This window comes from Chaetodon auriga, chromosome 24 (assembly GCF_051107435.1).
Source record: "Chaetodon auriga isolate fChaAug3 chromosome 24, fChaAug3.hap1, whole genome shotgun sequence".
NCBI lineage: Eukaryota > Metazoa > Chordata > Actinopteri > Chaetodontiformes > Chaetodontidae > Chaetodon > Chaetodon auriga.
Genome location: NC_135097.1, coordinates 1,497,275 through 1,516,271, shown reverse-complemented (window position 1 = coordinate 1,516,271; position 18,997 = coordinate 1,497,275). Strand labels below are relative to the sequence as shown.

The window sequence follows — 18,997 nt, the reverse complement described above, 5'->3', positions numbered from 1 at the left end:
TCAAAGCAGAATTATCAGTGCATTGTCAGGAATTCTCAGCGCTGCTCGAATTTGATATCACCAGATATGACAGATTAATCCTGAGTGAAGACCTGAACATTGATATCAACAAAAAGAATGACTCCAAAGCTACGGAGCTTGAGAATTTACTGGACAGCTTGAAACTTACACAACGTGTGACTGAAGCCGCTCATCAGCATGGGAACATTCTGGACTTGGTAATAACAACAGGGTTAAACTTCCACAGCGTTTCAGTGTTAGAATGACCTTTTTCTGACCATCACTGTTGGTTTTCTGATAGCAACGTAATCTTAAGACAGACTGAAAGGGATGTTTTGGTTCAAGGCAGATTCCTCGATGACTAGGCTGAAGAATAGTTATGCTAAGCTATGACTGCTCTTTAAAGGACACGGTTGAACATTTCAACAGTGAGGATGAGAAAGAGGTCCACTGACAGGATGTCCCCATGGTCAAACAACGACAGCGTTAATGAGAGGAAGAATCTGTCGAGCAGCTGAAAGACAACGGAGGAGAACTGGGCTCACAGTTCAGAGTAAAATATACAAAGAAGCCATGACTGTCTGTAACAAAGCAGTACGTCTGGTAAGAAAGGATTACTTTATTCCAGAGAACGCTGAGAACTTTAGAATATTGTTGTCCACTACTGACAGCTGCTCAGCACCGCCCCCACACATCCACAGTTCCTGCATCAAGCTGTGAAGAACTTGCACTGTTCTTCACACGTCTATAAAACAGACGTAACCATCGACAAATTCACCTGTATTTCATTAATTGAGCTCTGCAAGACTGTCGCTGAGTCAAACTCCTCCACCTCATGTGCTGACCCTGTCCCAGCCCTACAGTGTTTGAAGACTGGATGAAAGCCAGCAGATACTTTTAGTGGAATGTAACTGCACAAGTACATTGAAATGTTCCTATGCATCTGCTGACGCAGAGTTTCCCCGCCAGGTTTGAGTGTCCTGACAGCAGTGAGTTTAAATAGGTCATGTATGTGGGTGAGGCATCAAGCTTTTCTTTTTTTAATTCAGACACAAAGACAAAACATTGATTTAACATCAGGGAGACAAGAACAGTCAATACAGGCCAGTTAACTGAATGTCAGAGGTAGGAACAGAACAGGGTTCTGTTAACTGTCGTGTGTTGGTGTTATGTGTGTGTGTGTGTGTGTGTGTGTGTGTGTGTGTGTGTGTGTGTGTGTGTGTGTGTGTGTGAGTCTGCATGCAAGCATCAACACCATGGGAGATAAGTAAAAACAAGAGATTAAATTGAAGATAAAAGAATTAATGACAATAATAATGATAAAAATGTAAACTAATGCTCCTCCACATTTTTGCTGCTTCCAATGCTGCTACATCTGTAACAATCATAACAATGACAGACACTGTCAGGGACGTCCAGAATGGGTTGGCAGGGTCAGTCCATTATGATTATTATATCATATTTGTGTACTGTATTCGTATTATTGGCTGAGTGTGTGTGTGTGTGTGTGTGTGTGTGTGTGTGTGTGTGTGTGTGTGTGTGTGTGTGTTTTGTGTGTGTGTCACAGATCAGCTGTATTTGTACTGAGATAAGATTACACACAGGTGGACTCTATTTAGTCATTAGGTCAACATTTGATCATTCAGATATCATCAGGCTACTTCTAAAGGCAATTGGTTGCACTCAGAGAAACGGGGGCTGAACACTTTTTATTTTTATTTCTAAAAAAAAAAAATCCTGATCAAATGTTGGTCTTTCATGTAAATTTCCAATAAAACACGCTATATTGGCAAAAGCATTCACTCACCCATCCAAACAATTGAAATCAGGTGTTCCAATCACTTCCATGGCCACAGGTGTTTAAAATCAAGCACCAAGGCATGCAGACTGTTTCTACAACAACATTTGTGAAAGAATGGGTCGCTCTCAGGAGCTCAGTGAATTACAGCGTGGTACTGTGATAGGATGCCACCTGTGCAACAAGTCCAGTCGTGACATTTCCTCGCTCCTAAATATTCCACGGTCACCAGTCAGTGGTATTATAAGAAAGTGGAAGCGATTTGGAACGACAGCAACTCAGCCACAAAGTGTTAGGCCACGTCAAATGACGGGGTGGGGGTCAGCGGATGCTGAGGCACATATTGCGCAGAGGTCGTCAGCTTTCTGCAGAGTCAATCACTACAGACCTCCAAACTTCATGTGGCCTTCAGATTAATTCAATTCAATTCATTTCAATTCAGTTCAATTCAATATTCCTTTATTAGTCCTGCGAGGAGAAATTCCAAATTACAGCAGCATCAATAAATAATAAAGCAGATTAGGTCAAGGACAGTGCATAGAGAGCTTCATGGAATGGGTTTCCATGGCCAAGCAGCAGCATCAAGTGTTTGGTAAGGCTGAGGGTCGCGCTGATGCGTCCCGATCGTGTCGGATTTGGAGCGGTGCCTCGCCTCTGTATCTCCCGACGTTGGCTGGATCCTGTCCTGTCGCGGCCTGTTTGGTACCGGTGGCCGGCCTGGATGACCTGTTCCTCCCCCGCGGCCCCTGCCCTCCTCATCCACGCTGGCGTGGAGCCGACCCAGGGAACCTGCAGCTTCTCCGCGGGGAGCGTCTGTCAACGGCTCGCTCTGACCCACCGGCTCTAGCCAGGTTTGGCCTGGTTAATGCAAGATCGCTTGCTAATAAAACATTCATCCTGAAGGATTTCTTCACATCGCGTGATCTGGACTTCCTTTTTGTCACAGAGACGTGGCTGAGCCTTGGTGAGTCCAGTGCTTTCACAGAACTTTTACCTGCCGACTGTTGCTATTTTAATTCTCCACGGTCATCTGGTCGAGGAGGAGGAATTGCAAGTGTCTTTAAAAGCCACTTCAAATGTAAACAAATATCGCTGTCATCGGCTCCCGCCAGCTTTGAATTAAGCCTGTTTGAGCTGGGATGTCCTCACACGGTGCTGTGTGCTGTCGTCTATCGACCTCCAAAATACAACAGGGATTTTATAACTGACTTTTCTGCGTTTCTGGCTGATACCATGCCGAAATATGACAGAGTTTTGATCGCTGGTGACTGCAATATTCATGTGTGCTGCCCGGAAAACCCCCTGGCGAGGGATTTCTTAAATCTCATTGACTCTTTTAATCTCGTACAATCTGCATTGGGCCCTACACATGTACAGGGACACACACTGGATAATGTTTTGTCATTTGGTTTGCCTGTCTATAATCTGGAAGTCTGTGAAGCGTATTTCTCTGATCATATGCCTGTACTTTTTGAAGCCGCAGTGTGTTTTAACTCTGTTAAACCTCCCGCTGCTGTTCGCAGCTGCCGGGTCATTAACCCTTCCACTGCCGCTCACTTCTCGTCTGCTTTCAGTCAGATCTGCGCCACTACTGATCCTGCACACATTGACACAGAGGCTCTTTGCTCTCAGTTTTTTCACTCTTGCCAGTCTGCCATCGACTCTGCCGCTCCATTAAAGAGCAGGCAGCGTAAAGTTAGACCTGAGCCGTGGTTGAATGAAACAACCCGCAGTGTCAGACAGGAGTGTCGCAGAGCTGAGCGTAAATGGAAAAAAGATAAACTAGAGGTGTCTTTTCAAATATTGAGGGATTGTTTGCGTCGTTATCAATCCTCTGTGAAAGAGGCAAAAAGGAAATATTTCTCTGACATTATTGTCTCTAACTGTCACAAACCTCGTGTGTTGTTCAAAGTGATCAACTCTACCCTGAATGCATCACAGACTGTGGGAGCTGAGCCCTCTCCCCCTGTGTGTGAAAACTTTCTGCGATTTTTTATTGATAAAGTTTCTTCTACCAGAGCACTTATTTCACCTTCAGCCTCTGACCCCTCAGTGTTTCTCCCCTGTTCTGCTGTCTTTGACTCATTTGAGCCTGTGATCCTGGCGTTTGTGCAAGAGATTGTGGGGGGTTTAAAACCATCTGGTTCGCCCAATGATCCTGTTCCTCCTCAACTTTTTAAAGAGGTTTTCCCCACTCTCGGGCCTTACCTACTCAGTATTATTAACAGCAGTCTGTCATCAGGGGTGGTTCCTGTTCAGTTTAAACATGCAGTTGTGCAGCCACTGATTAAAAAACCTGGACTGGATCCCACTGTTATGGCTAACTTTAGGCCCATTTCCAAAATGCCTTTCGTATCAAAGATCTTAGAGAAGATTGTCTATTCTCAGCTTTTTGACTTTTTTAATGACCACAACATTCTTGAAATTTTCCAATCTCGTTTTAATACATTGCACAGCACAGAATCAGCACTCTTAAGGGTTTTTAATGACATATTTTTAGCTACCGATTCCGGTCACTCGGTAATTCTTGTCCTTTTAGATTTAACTGCTGCTTTCGACACAGTGGACCATGATATCCTAATTGCTCGCCTGGAGCAGTGGGTGGGCATCAGGGGTCAGGCGCTGGCTTGGTTCAGGTCCTACCTATCACACCGGTCATTCTGTGTCAGCCTTGGTGACTCTGTGTCCTCCACTGCTCCTCTCTCCTGCGGGGTCCCACAGGGCTCAGTGTTGGGCCCACTTTTATTTTCTTTATACCTTCTTCCACTTGGGTCCATTCTCAGGAAGCACGGCATTTTATTTCATTGTTATGCGGATGACAGCCAGATTTGTGTCCCCCTTAAAAAGGCTGACTCTTCTGCACTTAAGCCACTTCTAAATTGTCTGGATGACGTCAAAGCTTGGATGGCTCGAAACTTTTTAAATTTTAATGAGAACAAGACGGAAGTGATTGTCTTTGGTGGCACTTCCGTGACCTCCCCAGTCGACCTGGGTTCCCTGGCGCAGTTCGCCAAACCCACTGTTAATAATCTGGGGGTAAAAGTGGACGCGGAACTAAAGTTCGACAGCCAGATTAAAGCTGTGGTAAAAACCAGCTTCTTCCAGCTAAGACAACTTGCTAAAATTAAACCCTTTCTGCACAGACAGCACTTTGAAACAGTAATACATGCCTTTGTAACCACTCGGCTTGATTACTGCAATGCACTTTACATGGGGGTCAGCGGGTCCTCCATTGCACGTCTGCAACTAGTGCAGAATGCAGCTGCACGTCTCTTAACTGGCACTCGAAAGTCTGAGCACATTCCACCGATTTTAGCTTCACTTCACTGGTTACCCGTCCATTTTAGAATTCATTTTAAAATTCTCTTATTTGCTTTTAAAGCCCAAAATGGCCTTGCCCCAGTGTACCTCTCTGAGCTTCTGCACCCTTACGCACCGACTCGATCCCTCAGGTCAGCTGACCAGCTGCTCCTGAGGGTTCCCAAAACAAGGCGGAAGCTCAGAGGGGACCAAGCGTTTGCTACTGCCGCCCCTAAGCTTTGGAATGAACTGCCGCTGCACATCAGGCAGTCCTCTTCCGTGGCCACTTTTAAATCTCTTCTTAAAACGCACCTCTTTTCCTTGGCTTTTAACACCACCAAGATTGTTTATTTTATGTGCACAGGTTTTTTACCCTTTATTTATTATGTTTTCTGTTTTAATGTCTATTTTATTGTTTATTTTATTGTTTATTTTTTTAATGTACAGCACTTTGGAAACCTTGAGTTTATTTAAACTGTGCTTTATAAATAAAGATGGATGGAAATAACACAGTGAAAAATCTTATCACTGCATGAGCAGATCTTTGCTCTTTTACATGTGCTGGTAGCCTGAACTAAGTCCCTTTGATACCTATTGTAGAAACGATGCTGTGATACATGTGAAACGTACTCATTGAATGAATCCCTGGTCTGTAGGAACGTACAGTGGCAAGATTTTATTCTGGCGACTGGACCGCATTTCAATCACCCAACACCTCTGCAAAATTCCATGGCCGTTCACCTGTAGGTGGCGCTGCACTACAAACACAGCTTTAAATGACCATGGTAGCAAAGAGCTGTCAGCACAGAATTTGGTGGGTATGTGCAACAGTCCACCTTGAAGTAAGTGAACGCTTTAAAAATGAAGGAATCGCACACATTCTTCAGGAAATGCACATTCCAGTTTAAATTCATGTTTCTGTTAATGTAATAGTTTCAGCGACATCTTCAACATGAATTTAAACAACAACAGATTCATAGTAAGTTATGATAAGTCAACGTGAGAGGCTGTGACAATTTCACCAAGAAGAGGCCGAAATTTTCAGAAGAATGAACCCAACACATAGTTTTGATTTTCCCACATACTCATTTTATTTATTTTTTTGGTTGCTAACAATAGTAATATAATAAAAATGAAACAGCACAACTCGTATCTCAGCATCATGAAGGCCACAGTTCTGGATATTATCTTGTTGGTCAGTTAAATCACATCATGTTGAGTTATAAAAGAAGCCATTTTGTGTTTATGATTCAAAGTAAAGTTTTTCCAGAAACGTTTACAAGTGATAATAATGTCACTAAAGTTTGGTCATTATTGAAAACATTTCAGATTTCGGTTTAGTCGGTGTCCTGAGTTGCAGCTTGTATTAGAAAACCTGTGAATGTCTTTGAGAATGACAGCAGGATCCAGTCTTGTGTTGACATTGTTGGTACAGTGAGGCTGCACAGAGCAGTTCTGACTGACCTGGAATCTGTAAATCATCAATGTGTTGATGCTGCGTTTGCACTGAATTCACTGTTCTCCTCAGAGATCACTTCTAAACCTTGTAGTGTCAAAGCTTCTCTTCTCAACCACGGATCAAAGTGAGCTGATGTGATGAACTGATATCATGTTACAGGCACAAGCTGACAGAAACTGCTGTCTCCAGAAAAGCATGAAAAGGTAAATATGATAAGGATTTATTAGGATTTTAAACTTATACTGTGGTGTCCACGTGAATGCCTCTTTTCCAAGAAGTGTCTTCAAGAGAACTGCTCCAAAACACTCCTTTTGTTCCTCTCACACACTCGGATATGCAGACAACACTTAATCATTAAGAATCATTAGTATTTCCAAACATCATCTGATTATTGTTATTGATAGAAGCATTGATTTACTATAGAATGAATAACGTGATGAGACAGATGTTGTTAACCCCAAACCTACACACACTTTCCTTCACCATATAGTTTGTGATTATGTTTTTATAGATTTCATGTTTCAGTAGATAAAAAGATGCTGTGTCTACAGTGTGTGAACCAGTGAGGAAGGCACAGCGACACATTCTGCTCAGAGACGCTCCATCAAAGATTAGCTCAGGTTTGTTATGGAGAAAAGAGTCACGCTAACATGCTCTGCTCTGATGGAAGATTCACTTTTAAAGGATCCAATCAGCAGTGTCTCCTTATCATTGTGTGAGCTAGCATGGCCTCACAGCAGCGACAAGTGAGCTAATCCTTTCACACAATCAGGCTCTGGATTAGGACGAAGTAACGTTCAGGAATCATTATGAAGGTCGACAGCCTGTCAGTCAGTCCGAGTCACCGTGGAGACAAGCTGAGAAGACAAGCAGACCAAACTGTGAGTGATGTCTTTTCTGCAAACCTGCATCCTGACTGAAACCAGCAGGTGTGACTCTTCAACTCTCTTCATTCTGTTGTTTGTGATGAGTCTGAAAGCTGAGCAGGAAAACCTCCCTGTCCTCCCGTCACACTCACTTTTTACTTTCAGCATCAGGTCATCAAACATCACTCATGTCATGGTTCTTCCTTCTTCTTCCATTCACTAATGAGCTCCAGTAATCCCATGTCTCCCACACTAACAGGCTGGATACTGAGGTACAACCGACCAGTCTGATGTGTGTTAAAGTGTTTGTGGTTGTTCTGTAGCAGGCTGGTATTGATTTCAGGGAATGAAGCTAAACACACTTTCATTTCAGCCAAGTGCACAGACGACCTATACGGGCTTTGGCACTGAAGTACTGGCACAGCACTCTGGCTGCAGATTATTCATCATGTGTGTCCTGCTACCTTCAGGTGGCTGCAGGGTTTAATCAGCTGATGGAGAAACTTTTGACACACTTTCACAGTCTAAAGCAGCTGTACTCAACACACTGAAAGAATCACTCATATGCATTTATAGATCAGTGCATATTGCTCTGATGTCAGCAGTCAGCAGCAGAGTCGTGTCTTACCTAATTAGTCCAGGTCATGGTGATCAAGGCCGGGGCTTCGTCCAAATATTTGGACCCAGCAGATCTGCGTCTCCGACGACTTCCACTGCAATCCTGGAAGTTAAAGACAGAGAGATGAAGTGCAGACTTCAGAAGACCAACACTGATCCATTCATGCTGGACTGTTGCTGATGGATGATGGCAACATCTCACCTTCTGTATCCTTCAGTTTGATTGTTTACATGTTGAATAATGAGAAGAAAGTGCTCCTTCATTCAGCCTTTACATTTGTTATTGTAATAAGAGAAAATATCTAGAAATCTCATGTAAAGTAAATCTAAATACACACAGTTAAAGGCCTCCATTCTGATTTCTAAATCTGGGAATGTTTGAACTTCATACAAGGACTAAACCATGTTGCCGCAGCGCCACCTGGAGGCAAAATGCCATCAAATGTTTCTGGCTGATCTAAATGTATTTTCAGCTGCACAGTGTTCAAGAGTGATGCAGCTCATGTCAAACAGATCAGGACCAGAGGAGTGAACAAAGAAAGTCTTTGGTGAAGGTGATGGAAGCTCAGCAGCAGTCTGACACATCTGTAACTGCTTTTCATAAGGATTTGTGGGGCTTCGGGTTCGGGCCTGTTTTCCAGCGATGAGCATCCGGTTTCATCAGTGTGTGTGTGGTGTGTTTGGGGGCGTACCGGGACGCAGGCCTGGTTGAGGTTGGCACACAGGTTGACATTACAGTGCACAGAGACCTCAGAAGAGCTCCTGGAGAACTGGAACATGTTGAAGGAGAAGTGGCTGGACGTTCCCTCTCCGTTTCCCTCCACATTCACCGTCTGGTCATTCGCACAGCTGCTCACAAACGAGAACACACTCATCACGTCAGAGCACACTTTGTTTTCAGGACTCAGAAACACACTTATTAACGAGTCCCTGCCTCTGATTCATTTGGAACAGCAGCGAGCAGCAACCACCTCTGTGTTCATCTCACCCATCTTTGATCAGGTTGTATCTCAGAGTCTCAGCCTGGTTGGTTGCCCAGCAGGAGTCGGTCACCAGGGCGACCAAACCGTCATCCAGCCCGTCAGTCTCCACCACCATCCAGATCTTCTGGTTCAGCTGGACTTCAGTGTTGGAGTCCACAGCTTGCCTGAGTTGGCTGTCAGTGTAGGCTTTCATGGTCAGAGTGTAATTCCAAGTTCCAGATATGATCTTCTGGATCACAGAGCTGCAGAGAACACACACACTTCAGCTGTCTTATACTCACAAACCTTTTAACAACACAAAGATAACAGCCTCCACTCACCTGTCCTTGATTCTGAAGGTCACAGCGTTGACATCTGGCTGAGTATAGTAGCAGGAGAAGTCGATGTAGAATTGGTCCTGGCGAGTGATGTTGTCAGAGGAGCTGTTGTTACCCGTGATGCTGTTCGTGTAGATCAGAAGGCTGTTGTTGGACTGCAGGGTGATGGAGATTCATGGAGATGTTGTTACGGCACAAGTTCCTCACAAATTCATCACAACTCTTTACATTCAGCCTTAAATGTGACATTTGTGAGGTGTTGACTGGCTAGAATAAGCTTCATAGATGACCATCATCACTGGAAACCAAGGAGGTCAGAGCTGAAGCCCAACCCACAGAAAGATCCCAAACTGGAGGAGAGCAGGAGAAGCTCAGCAGAGTGCTGGAAGACATTTGGCTGCTTGTTGAGAGTAAAGACGTGATGGAGAACCCACCATGACCTCCGTCCCACAGGGGTCGCTGCTGTTGAAGCTGAAGGTTACCATGTGGTCAACCTCATCCATCTGACCTGTGCAGGTGGGGTCATTGAGGTGTAAGGTTGTGTAGTCGATGCCTTTCTCCTCCAGGAGACACCCGACCAGAGTAAGTGAAGCTGAGTTCTCCTCGCAGACCGTCGGGTCACCTGAACGTCCAGCAGGACAGACGAGGGAGACAAATACAAGACCATGTTAGAGAGGACAGACCGGACAGACACTTACACCATGAGGGACAAAAACAAGTCAAACCATTCAATCCTGCTTTGGTGACCTTTGTCGGTTCTTTCATTCGGAACCGAACTACCAGTTTTTGTGGTTTGATACCATCAGAGTGAAAAAGAAGAGCTGAGTTAATGAAGTCTCATCTGTGCTCCTGATAACAAACATTCAGTCAAACTGAGTGCTGAAGGTCAGTTATCATCAGCTCCACAACAGCTCAGCTGTGTGAAACAAGTCTCCCTGTGAGAAAACCCTCCATCCTCTGAGGATCAGGACTCTGCACCAGTCAGTCATGGTGTCGTGTCGCAGCTGTCGTACCCAAAGTGTCATTGGATTTGTACGGGAAGGCAAAAATGGCCCGACAGAAGCAGCCGATTTCACCGCTGAACGTCTCTGCACAGAACTCATGATCACTGCAGATCGTTCCCTGACAGAAGGGCTGAGGGGAGGCTGAAAGAGAGACAGAGAGACACATGTAAAGAATAACACTGAAAAAAAAAACAGTCATAAAACTGCACTAAATAAGACTGTGTTCTTCAAAGAATATTGTGGAGTTCACTGGGGTCGCTGTCGTCTCCAGCATTGTTCCACAGAGACACTGACCAGTTTTTACACTAATTCTGTCAAAAACACAAAAGGACTGCAAGAACGCTGAAAAAAAACACTTTAAAACTACAAGTTTAAGTGAGACAAAACAATTTTTCTTCTATTAAAATCTAAATTCAGACAGAATTCAATCGTATTTAATTGTTAATGTTGATGTTGTTCCTGCGTTGATGAATTGATGTGAAGTGAGAGAAGTCTTACAGCAGCCGGCCTTTGACCTCCAGCTGTCCACTGTGTCGTTGATGCGCAGGCTGCAGTGTCTGGCGTAGGCATCCAGGAACTGACAGTCGAGACCGTCCACAGCAGGGTATTTGCACAAAGTGTCGATGCAGGCGTCTATGTAGGGGGTTGGATCGATGTGGTTGTGACAGCTGGTGAAGACTGTGTCATTCAGGAGATTACAGCTGTTCCACAGATGTGAAGAGACAGAAAGAGAGATGAAGGATGACGTCCAATCAGTGCTGAGTTACAGGTGGATCATCTGAGTTCAGGTGTGTTCATCTTCCATCCCTCCTCACATCACATGACATGAAACATGTGATGTAACATGACATTTAGCACACATGAAAGTATAATACAGAGAGTTTGTTTCATCTGCTTACTGTTCAGTCATCGTGGTGCAGTTGATCGAACTGTCAGCAGTGTCATTGTACAGCACCTCACAGCTAGGGGGCGACACACAACACAAAGTCAGGACTGACACCCTGCTCTCACTTGTTCAGATGCACACAAACACACTTTCTGAGTGTTATAGATTCATATGAGCTTTGTATCTTTGCTTCAGTCCACAAGTCAAAGGAACCGTTCATCTTTTTTAAGAAATGTCCAGATAATTTAAAATTCAAGTTGTGGAAATGATCATTGTTGTGAGATAAACAGAATCAAGCAAAACATAAAAACTGACATTCCAGACGAGTTAAGGTGTGTTCGGGGACTGAATTTCAAAAACAAAGTACAACGTCCATTCAAACACTGATCAACGTCTTACTCAGCGGTACTGTTCCTCTGATCACTCACAGACATGGAGTCAGCACACAAACCATCAACTTGTGGACCTTGTCCACCAGGTCCTGGACAAGTGCAAGACAGAATATGGGTCAGATCAGTGTCATCGTTCAAACTGGATGAATATGGCAACTCGCCAAAATACAGCTTAGTTCACATTCCTCATGCCCCAAACGAGTGCTGGACACCACAATTGGTCGTTGTATCCTGTGTGGTGAGTGGTAGGATTTTAGTTTCTGTACCTTTAAGGAAGATCTGTGCAGTGTTGCCATCAAAGAAAACAGAAACAGTGTTGCTGCCGATTGTCTTCACAGCAGTGACTCCAGTTTGGTCCTCAGAGACCTCCACACCGTTTGACAGCACAGTCGAGCCGTTGATGGTCTGCATTGTGTTTCCCAGCTGCATCACAGCAGAGAGACAAAGTGGAGGAAACACAGGTTCAATCATCACAAACACACACAAACAGGCTGTTTTCACTGCAACAACCACCGAGTTCACCAGTATTAAAATAAGTGCTTCTCATGTCCCTGAGAAGAAAGATGAGAGCTGACACAGCAGAGGATGAGACGAGGATTTGGGATCAAAGTCCACACTGACTTGACTGTGGCTGTAGGTAGCTTACCTTAACTATCCCCCCTTGTTCCAGGTGAACATCTTCTTCTCCGTCCAGTTGCAGTGTCACACTGTCCAAAAAGCTCACATCTCTACGACGGCGTTCCCGGAAATACCCCACCACAGTGAGGCCGGAGACTGTTGAACCAGACAGCAGAGTGTACGCACACCGATCCTGGACCGTGTTAAGATCACCGTAAAAGCCGATGACAGCGGGGCCGGTCACAGTGCAGATGGGGTCAAGAATGCAGCTGATGGAGGCACAGAAGGACAGAAACAACAAACACCATCAGCAGCTGCTGCTGAGGGCCACGACCACCAGGGGGCCCTCAAACAAACAAACTGCAGGAGTGAGGTCTTCATGTGTTCATGTTCATGTCGTCATTGAGGCATTTATCTACGTAATATTTGATTGTAATGTTTTCACAGGCCTGGCTCACATGTCAGCCAACAGCAGTGACTTTGACTGATTCCTTGGACCAGTATTCCAGGGAAATGTCTTCCTGTTGTTATGGAACTTTCTCCAGTATCACACTGCACTACCATTTGATTTCAGTATCAACATCACAGTTAATGAAAACTGTGCTGTGATCAAACCTCAAGTCCTGATGCAGATCAAGTGCCAGCTGCTTTTAAACTGGCTGGAGGTCAGGCAGTGTTTTGCCATGGCCTCAGAATAGTCTGTCTTTAGTGGCAAAGTGCAGTGATGACTGAGTTTTCGAGGCCTGAGCTTTACTATCAGACTAATTCCTCTTGAGGCACAAAGTGGTATTACGAGATGGGATGGACCGAGGCTAGATGGTTAGCATAATTCAGTAGATATGTCTGAAACACAACACATAGATGTTTCTGCTGTCACTTTTCTCTCACAGGTATCAGCCTCATTGTTTATCTCTTTGCTCCTATCAGAGCTGCATTTGAGCTGAATTGAGTTACTGCTGATGAAAACCCAACATTTCCTTCTGCTGCTGCTTCACATTAAAAGCTTCCTGCTGTCAAATCTGAACAGACAGCGTAAGGCCCCGAATAAATAATGTTTTTAAAAAAGTCCTCATCAAGTTCCTGTATCATCACAGCTCTTTCTTGAAAACATGAAGCTTACATAAATACCTGTTGTTGCCAAGACAACGTTCCAGGGAGTGACATTCATCATTCGGCTGGATGGTTGCGTAATCATCACAGTATTCAGTGGAGCAGGTGTCTGGATCAGAACTGACCTCGTCATTATAAGAATACAGAACACCTGCAAAGTGAAGAATCAGGTTAAAATGTCATCGTTCACTTTTCAGTTTACAGACTGTCAGCAAAAACAAAAGACAGCAACAAATTAATGTAAGAGTTTAGTTTTTAAGGGTGTCAAAACAGATTTATGGATCCAGTGGATTTCCCAACCTGACTGTCTGCATCCGCTGACGTCTTCGTAGGTAGGACCCGCGTTAGTCAAACTCGTTGTCTTGACTGAGCTACCATTGACCTTAAAGTCAAAGTTCTAGACCACAACAAACAAACCAATGTTACGATCACAGAGCAGAGATGATGAATTCATACATGATTAAAACAGACTAAACAATGACACTGTCTTGTCCACTTGTCAAACTAAACATGACGTGTTGTCTTATCTTTGTTCAACTGCACAGTAAAAAGTAACTGAACAGATTGCTTCAAGTATTTTTGGCTCCATGTTTGTCTTCATGTGAATAACTGACAGTAGAAATGAGATGTGGTTGATCTGCAACAAAGGTCCTGGTCTGGACTCAAACTGGGGATGCTGCGTTCACATGGTTGCATGGACGCTGTGTGGAGTTTGGATGTGATTATAGCATCTTGAAATGATTCTGTATCAGACATTTTAAAATAAATAAAACAGGGCTGATGGGGAAGCAGTGTGCATTGGTTTCTCCAGGTGTCTTTCTTCATACCACCACTAGGAGACACCAGAGTCAGAAATGTTCAAATCCTACATACAACTGCATTAACACACACACACACACACACACACACACACACACACACACATATACATGGATATAATACTCACAAATGAACCAGGAGAGAAGGTTTCTAACTTCACAGCTGTTTGGCTGCCAAAGCTACTTATTCTCACATCAATCTGTAAAGAGTCAACAGAAGAGTTTCTGTCACTGTTAGGAAATTTCCTCCAAGAGCTTTTCGAGAAGATCTTGACAATTTGTTTCAATTGAAGTCAGTCATGACACTGAACAAAACTCACAAGAAATGAAGATTTAAATCCGCTCAACTCCACAGTGCAGTCTAAGAAGGTATAAATAGTTGGCAAATTCTGATGATGTTCTGTTTCATTCTCAGTCACTTCCACTACAAAGAAAGAGTCTCCATCAAATGCAGGTCCCACAATACAATCCAGGTCATCGCTGTCGAAACAGGCTGTGACGGACTCATTCGTGGCAGTCACCTGTTGACAGCAGAGAGACACAACAAGTGAATCAACAAAATACCTTTTCGACAAAGAGCCAACGTCACTCTGACTCAGAGAGTTGTGGAGGTTTCAGTCAGAGCTCTCACTCTGCTTCAGATGCTCCATCAGTTCATGTTCAGACATTCAGTGTCACTGCACTGGACATTAATGACACACTGGATGGAACAAAGAGAGATATTCTCAAGCATCAGGCTCCATCCTACTTACATACAATGATGTGTACTGCACCCCATAATATGTGATGGGACAATAGCTGATGTCGACCGTTGCAGAACCAGTATATTGCTCAGCACCTGAAGACAATGGAGACACATGAGAGGTCAGAACTGTCTGTGAGCTGGTTGGACAGCAGAGAAGGATTCAAATGTCGACTTCATGAAGGAATTAAACAGCATTTGTTCATCAGTCAATCAAAACTCTTCGTGTCTCATCATCAGTTACTGCTTCTTCTTAGAAACAAACAGATGTCAGCAACGTTTCTGCACATCTGGCAGATTATCAGCTCTTAAAGTTACTGATGGACTTAAAGTCATTCTGCTCTTCGCTCTGAGATCGTTTGCTCTTCGTTCATGTTGCTTCTACTGAACTCCCTCAACTCGTCTTGTGGGTGGAGTTTCAACACCAGTGTGTGTGCTTACCAGGCAGCAGCCCAATGAGAGCAGACAGGAAGAGCAGGAGGCGGAGCATGATGGAGGAGGCCAATCAGCTGGCAGAGAGCTGGAAGACACACAGATGACATCTTGAACAGGATTCATGCTGTACAAATGTGGATTTCCATGACACTTCCATGACTTCTCCAGGTTTTTCCATGACCGGACAAACCCTGTGTGTCTGTGATTGGTCTGAATGCTTTAATATTCAGTCGCTATGAATGACATGATTTTGAACGGCTGCTCAGCTTTTGCAGCAGAACAAAGACATCACATCTGATCTCATCCTCGAGGCTGCAACGAACTATTTTTTCATCATCAATTAATCTGCAAATTGTGTTCTCAATTGATTGTTTGCTTTATAAAATGTCAGAAAACTGTGGAAAGGTTTGAGCAGGTTCCCACAGTTCAACAATAGAGAAGAAGAGACAGACGAGCAGTGTGCAGGTTGTCTTACCCTCTGGAGGTTTGATGGTGGATGAGGAAGATGAAGGTCTCTGGTGATTCTGATTCGTCTCTCTCTGTGGAAGATGCTGCTCTCTCTCTCGCTCCCTCTCTTTTTATGTGCATCCTCACAGCTGTTAACACCCAGGAGGGCAGAGCAGGTGTGGCGGGGGTGGAGTGACACCTGTGCTGATCCTTAATTGAACTTCACACAGTGTTCGATCTGCTGCTTCTGATCTGATATCACTGTTTCCTTTTCCCAAACGTACCATCCGTAAACCTCACTGTGTGGAACACAATTTTTTTTTTAGGTAAGGTAGCATGAGACCAGGGATCACTGCGGCACCAAAACCTGAGTCAGCAGTCCACCATGACTGAACGTACCTGAAAATGACAAAAACATACATACATACTGCGACATACTTTTTGTATACTGAAAAACTCTGTACTCCTTTGAATAGAATGTATGTACATAGAGTTTGGATTTTTTTCTCTTCTCTTTTTATCTTATCTGATCTTATCATATCAGTCCAATTACTGCTGTAACAACCCTTGACAGAATGTCAACTTGAAGCGCCCCCCCACACATGCACAAAGAGACAGAGAAAGGGACGAATCCCATGCTATCAAAAACAAACTAACAATGATGTAATATTGAAAGCAGCGGGTTCTGTTCCAGAGAACATACTGATTGGCATCAACACCACACGTCGTGTGTGTTTGTTGGGTAAGCTGCAGGTGGGCGATAATGACAGTAACTCATATCTCCCGTCAGCAGAATGAATCAAAGTTGTGTTGAGTGACTTCATGTATTCTCATAACGAAGGAATACAATTAATGAATGTAGATTTCATTTACTGTCTTTTTTAAACCAGCCCAACTACCAAAACGGCCAAAATCCTGTTAACCTGCACAATGCAACCCAACCCAAAATGGAATACAGCCCAATCTGGCAACACTGTCAGCCTATCAGATGGAAGTTTTCCTCTTTATAATTACATAGTCTGTGATTGCGTGAGATGGTGAACTACACCGACCTAATTATCTATGACAGAAAGCTCATGAACAATGAACACAATGTTCCCGGCTGAAGGTGTGGTTGTGCATCAAGGTATAAAGGTATGATAAAAACAATTTGTTAATTACAGTTCACACCAACGTCACAGCAGATGTCTGCTGCGGAATGTCACTCATCTCAAAATAGATTGATAGGTATTTTGATCAGAGTCTTTTCGTGCAGGGGTGACGTGTGAGTGCAGTTTGGGTTTTGTAAGAGTTCATTCTGGAAAAATGCATTCAGAGGTTTGTTTGAAGGTTTGTTCATTGTTTCATGGATGCAGCAAAACAAAAGCACAGGAGTGCAGGACAAACTGGGATAGAGCTGTCAGCAGACACCGGAGCATCTGAGAAGCAGTGAGTGGAAGTATTTTGGGTTCTACCCTTTAGACTGAAAAATGACCAACAAAGACTGACTGTTGGTGACTTTGTAAAAATCAGCTGTCTTACTCTTCAACCACAACAAGTCTGATGACTCCGCTGCTGTGTTGTGTTTTTGGTCGTACTCAGGTCTTCACAGCATCCGAGTTTCCCTGTGACGAGGCCACAAAATGAAGCAAGTTAAGCAAACATGCACCAGTTTTTTGGAAGGCCGGCCCCATTTTGGATGAGGTCCTGTCACTGAAACTCTGTTTAACAGCAACATTTCAAGAAGCAGAAACCAAAAACCATTTGTTTCACACACACGTGGTCAAGCAGGGTCCTGCATCAGGAGCAGTTTGTCTGCAATAAATCGTCGTCTGCTTTGTTTCGTCCATCTCAGCTTGCTCGTGTAGCATTCCTGCCTTCCTTTATGACGGCCTACAGTGCTCATTTGCCTGTCAGTCAAAATCACAACATGTGAGTGTGAAAAAGTATTTGGGTGACTCTGACTTGGGACTTAGAATGGGGGCAAAACTTTCATTCGTATCATATCAACAAATGTTCCATCTGGTCTTCGAACATCATCTGATCTGCAGTGACCTCCTGTCTCCCTCGAGCCTCTCCCTCTCTCTCTGGGTGGTGTGTGATTACCTGAGTGGAGACAGGTGAGCTGGAGCTAGAGTAGAGCCTCTCCAGCTGCATCCTATCCTGTAATCAAGACTCCTACAAACACTCAGCTCTGCCACATCCATGCTGCCAGATGGTAGACTCTGCTACCAGTCAGTCCGCTCTGCCTGGACTGTGTTCTGGAACTGCTTGGCTCCACCACCCATTCCTTTGCAACTGAAAAATCTGAAATCTCAAACCTGTCTGCACTTGGGTTCACCTCCTTAACAATTAACTGAATAGTTTTCAACCACCTTCAGCATTCGCATTAGGCAGCTTGTGTAAAATATGGAGTGCAACATTAAAGATACTATGTGTAACTTTCTCATTCATGTTGTTACTCATGACACTGGAAATTGTTAGTTCTATGTCTTTGCTTTGTAGGGTTACATCATTTATTGCTGGCTGAAATCAACAGTGTTTGTCATAATACATAAGTTAGTGTCATGGATCATGCTGGCCAAGTGACATCCACTCAGATAATATTTCACAAGACATAACATTGGTAAGCTCACTTAACCAGCTAGCTGTAACTTTGCTAAGTTGTATCGATCTGCACTGGTTTCTTCGTAACATTAGCTGATTGAGTAATTTGCAAAGGGCAAGCAGCCAATTCACGAGCCAGATCAGCCCCAGGAGTCTTGATGAATAAGCTGACGTCATCTACTCAAGATGGTATTTTGCTACATTAGCTTGCTAACAACTCTCCTATGTTAGCAAGCAAGCTAATGTTAGGTAAAATAGGCACATTACATTGTATTTCACACACTTTGCAGTAATGTTGGTTTGACTTTGGACATTGTGTTGTGGGTGCCGGTAGATTGTTGACATTAGTGGACTGCATTTCTAAGCTAACGTTAACTACTGTTACAGACTGTTTGAACTGTAGGAGAATGAAAGAAAGACAAGCCAGGCAGTGGAGAGCACATATACATCACATCTTTTGGATTTTCTCAGAGTCCTTCTTCATAGAAACCAGTCCACAATCTGACACAGCCCACCAGGAACGTTGGGGAAAGTCTCATTTTTTTTACTTACTATCTGTTGGCACATTGGCAACACAGCAATAAATACATGTTAGCTGCTTCATATTCTTATTTATTA

The 18,997-nt window shown here is 43.9% G+C and overlaps 1 protein-coding gene across 1 annotated transcript; it reads right to left on the bottom strand.

Annotated features, from left to right (window-relative positions):
- Positions 1 to 8,426: 8,426 nt before the first annotated feature.
- On the bottom strand, positions 8,427 to 17,929 carry LOC143317421 (uncharacterized). The gene is made up of 14 exons (XM_076725574.1): positions 17,879 to 17,929; positions 13,652 to 13,748; positions 13,370 to 13,502; positions 12,270 to 12,510; positions 11,890 to 12,046; positions 11,664 to 11,712; positions 11,245 to 11,349; positions 10,844 to 11,046; positions 10,355 to 10,486; positions 9,776 to 9,963; positions 9,345 to 9,496; positions 9,030 to 9,266; positions 8,734 to 8,890; positions 8,427 to 8,462 (listed from the first exon to the last, which is right to left on the bottom strand). The coding sequence occupies exons 1-14, from the start codon at positions 17,927 to 17,929 to the stop codon at positions 8,427 to 8,429; spliced, it is 1,938 nt and encodes a 645-aa protein (XP_076581689.1).
- Positions 17,930 to 18,997: the final 1,068 nt, after the last annotated feature.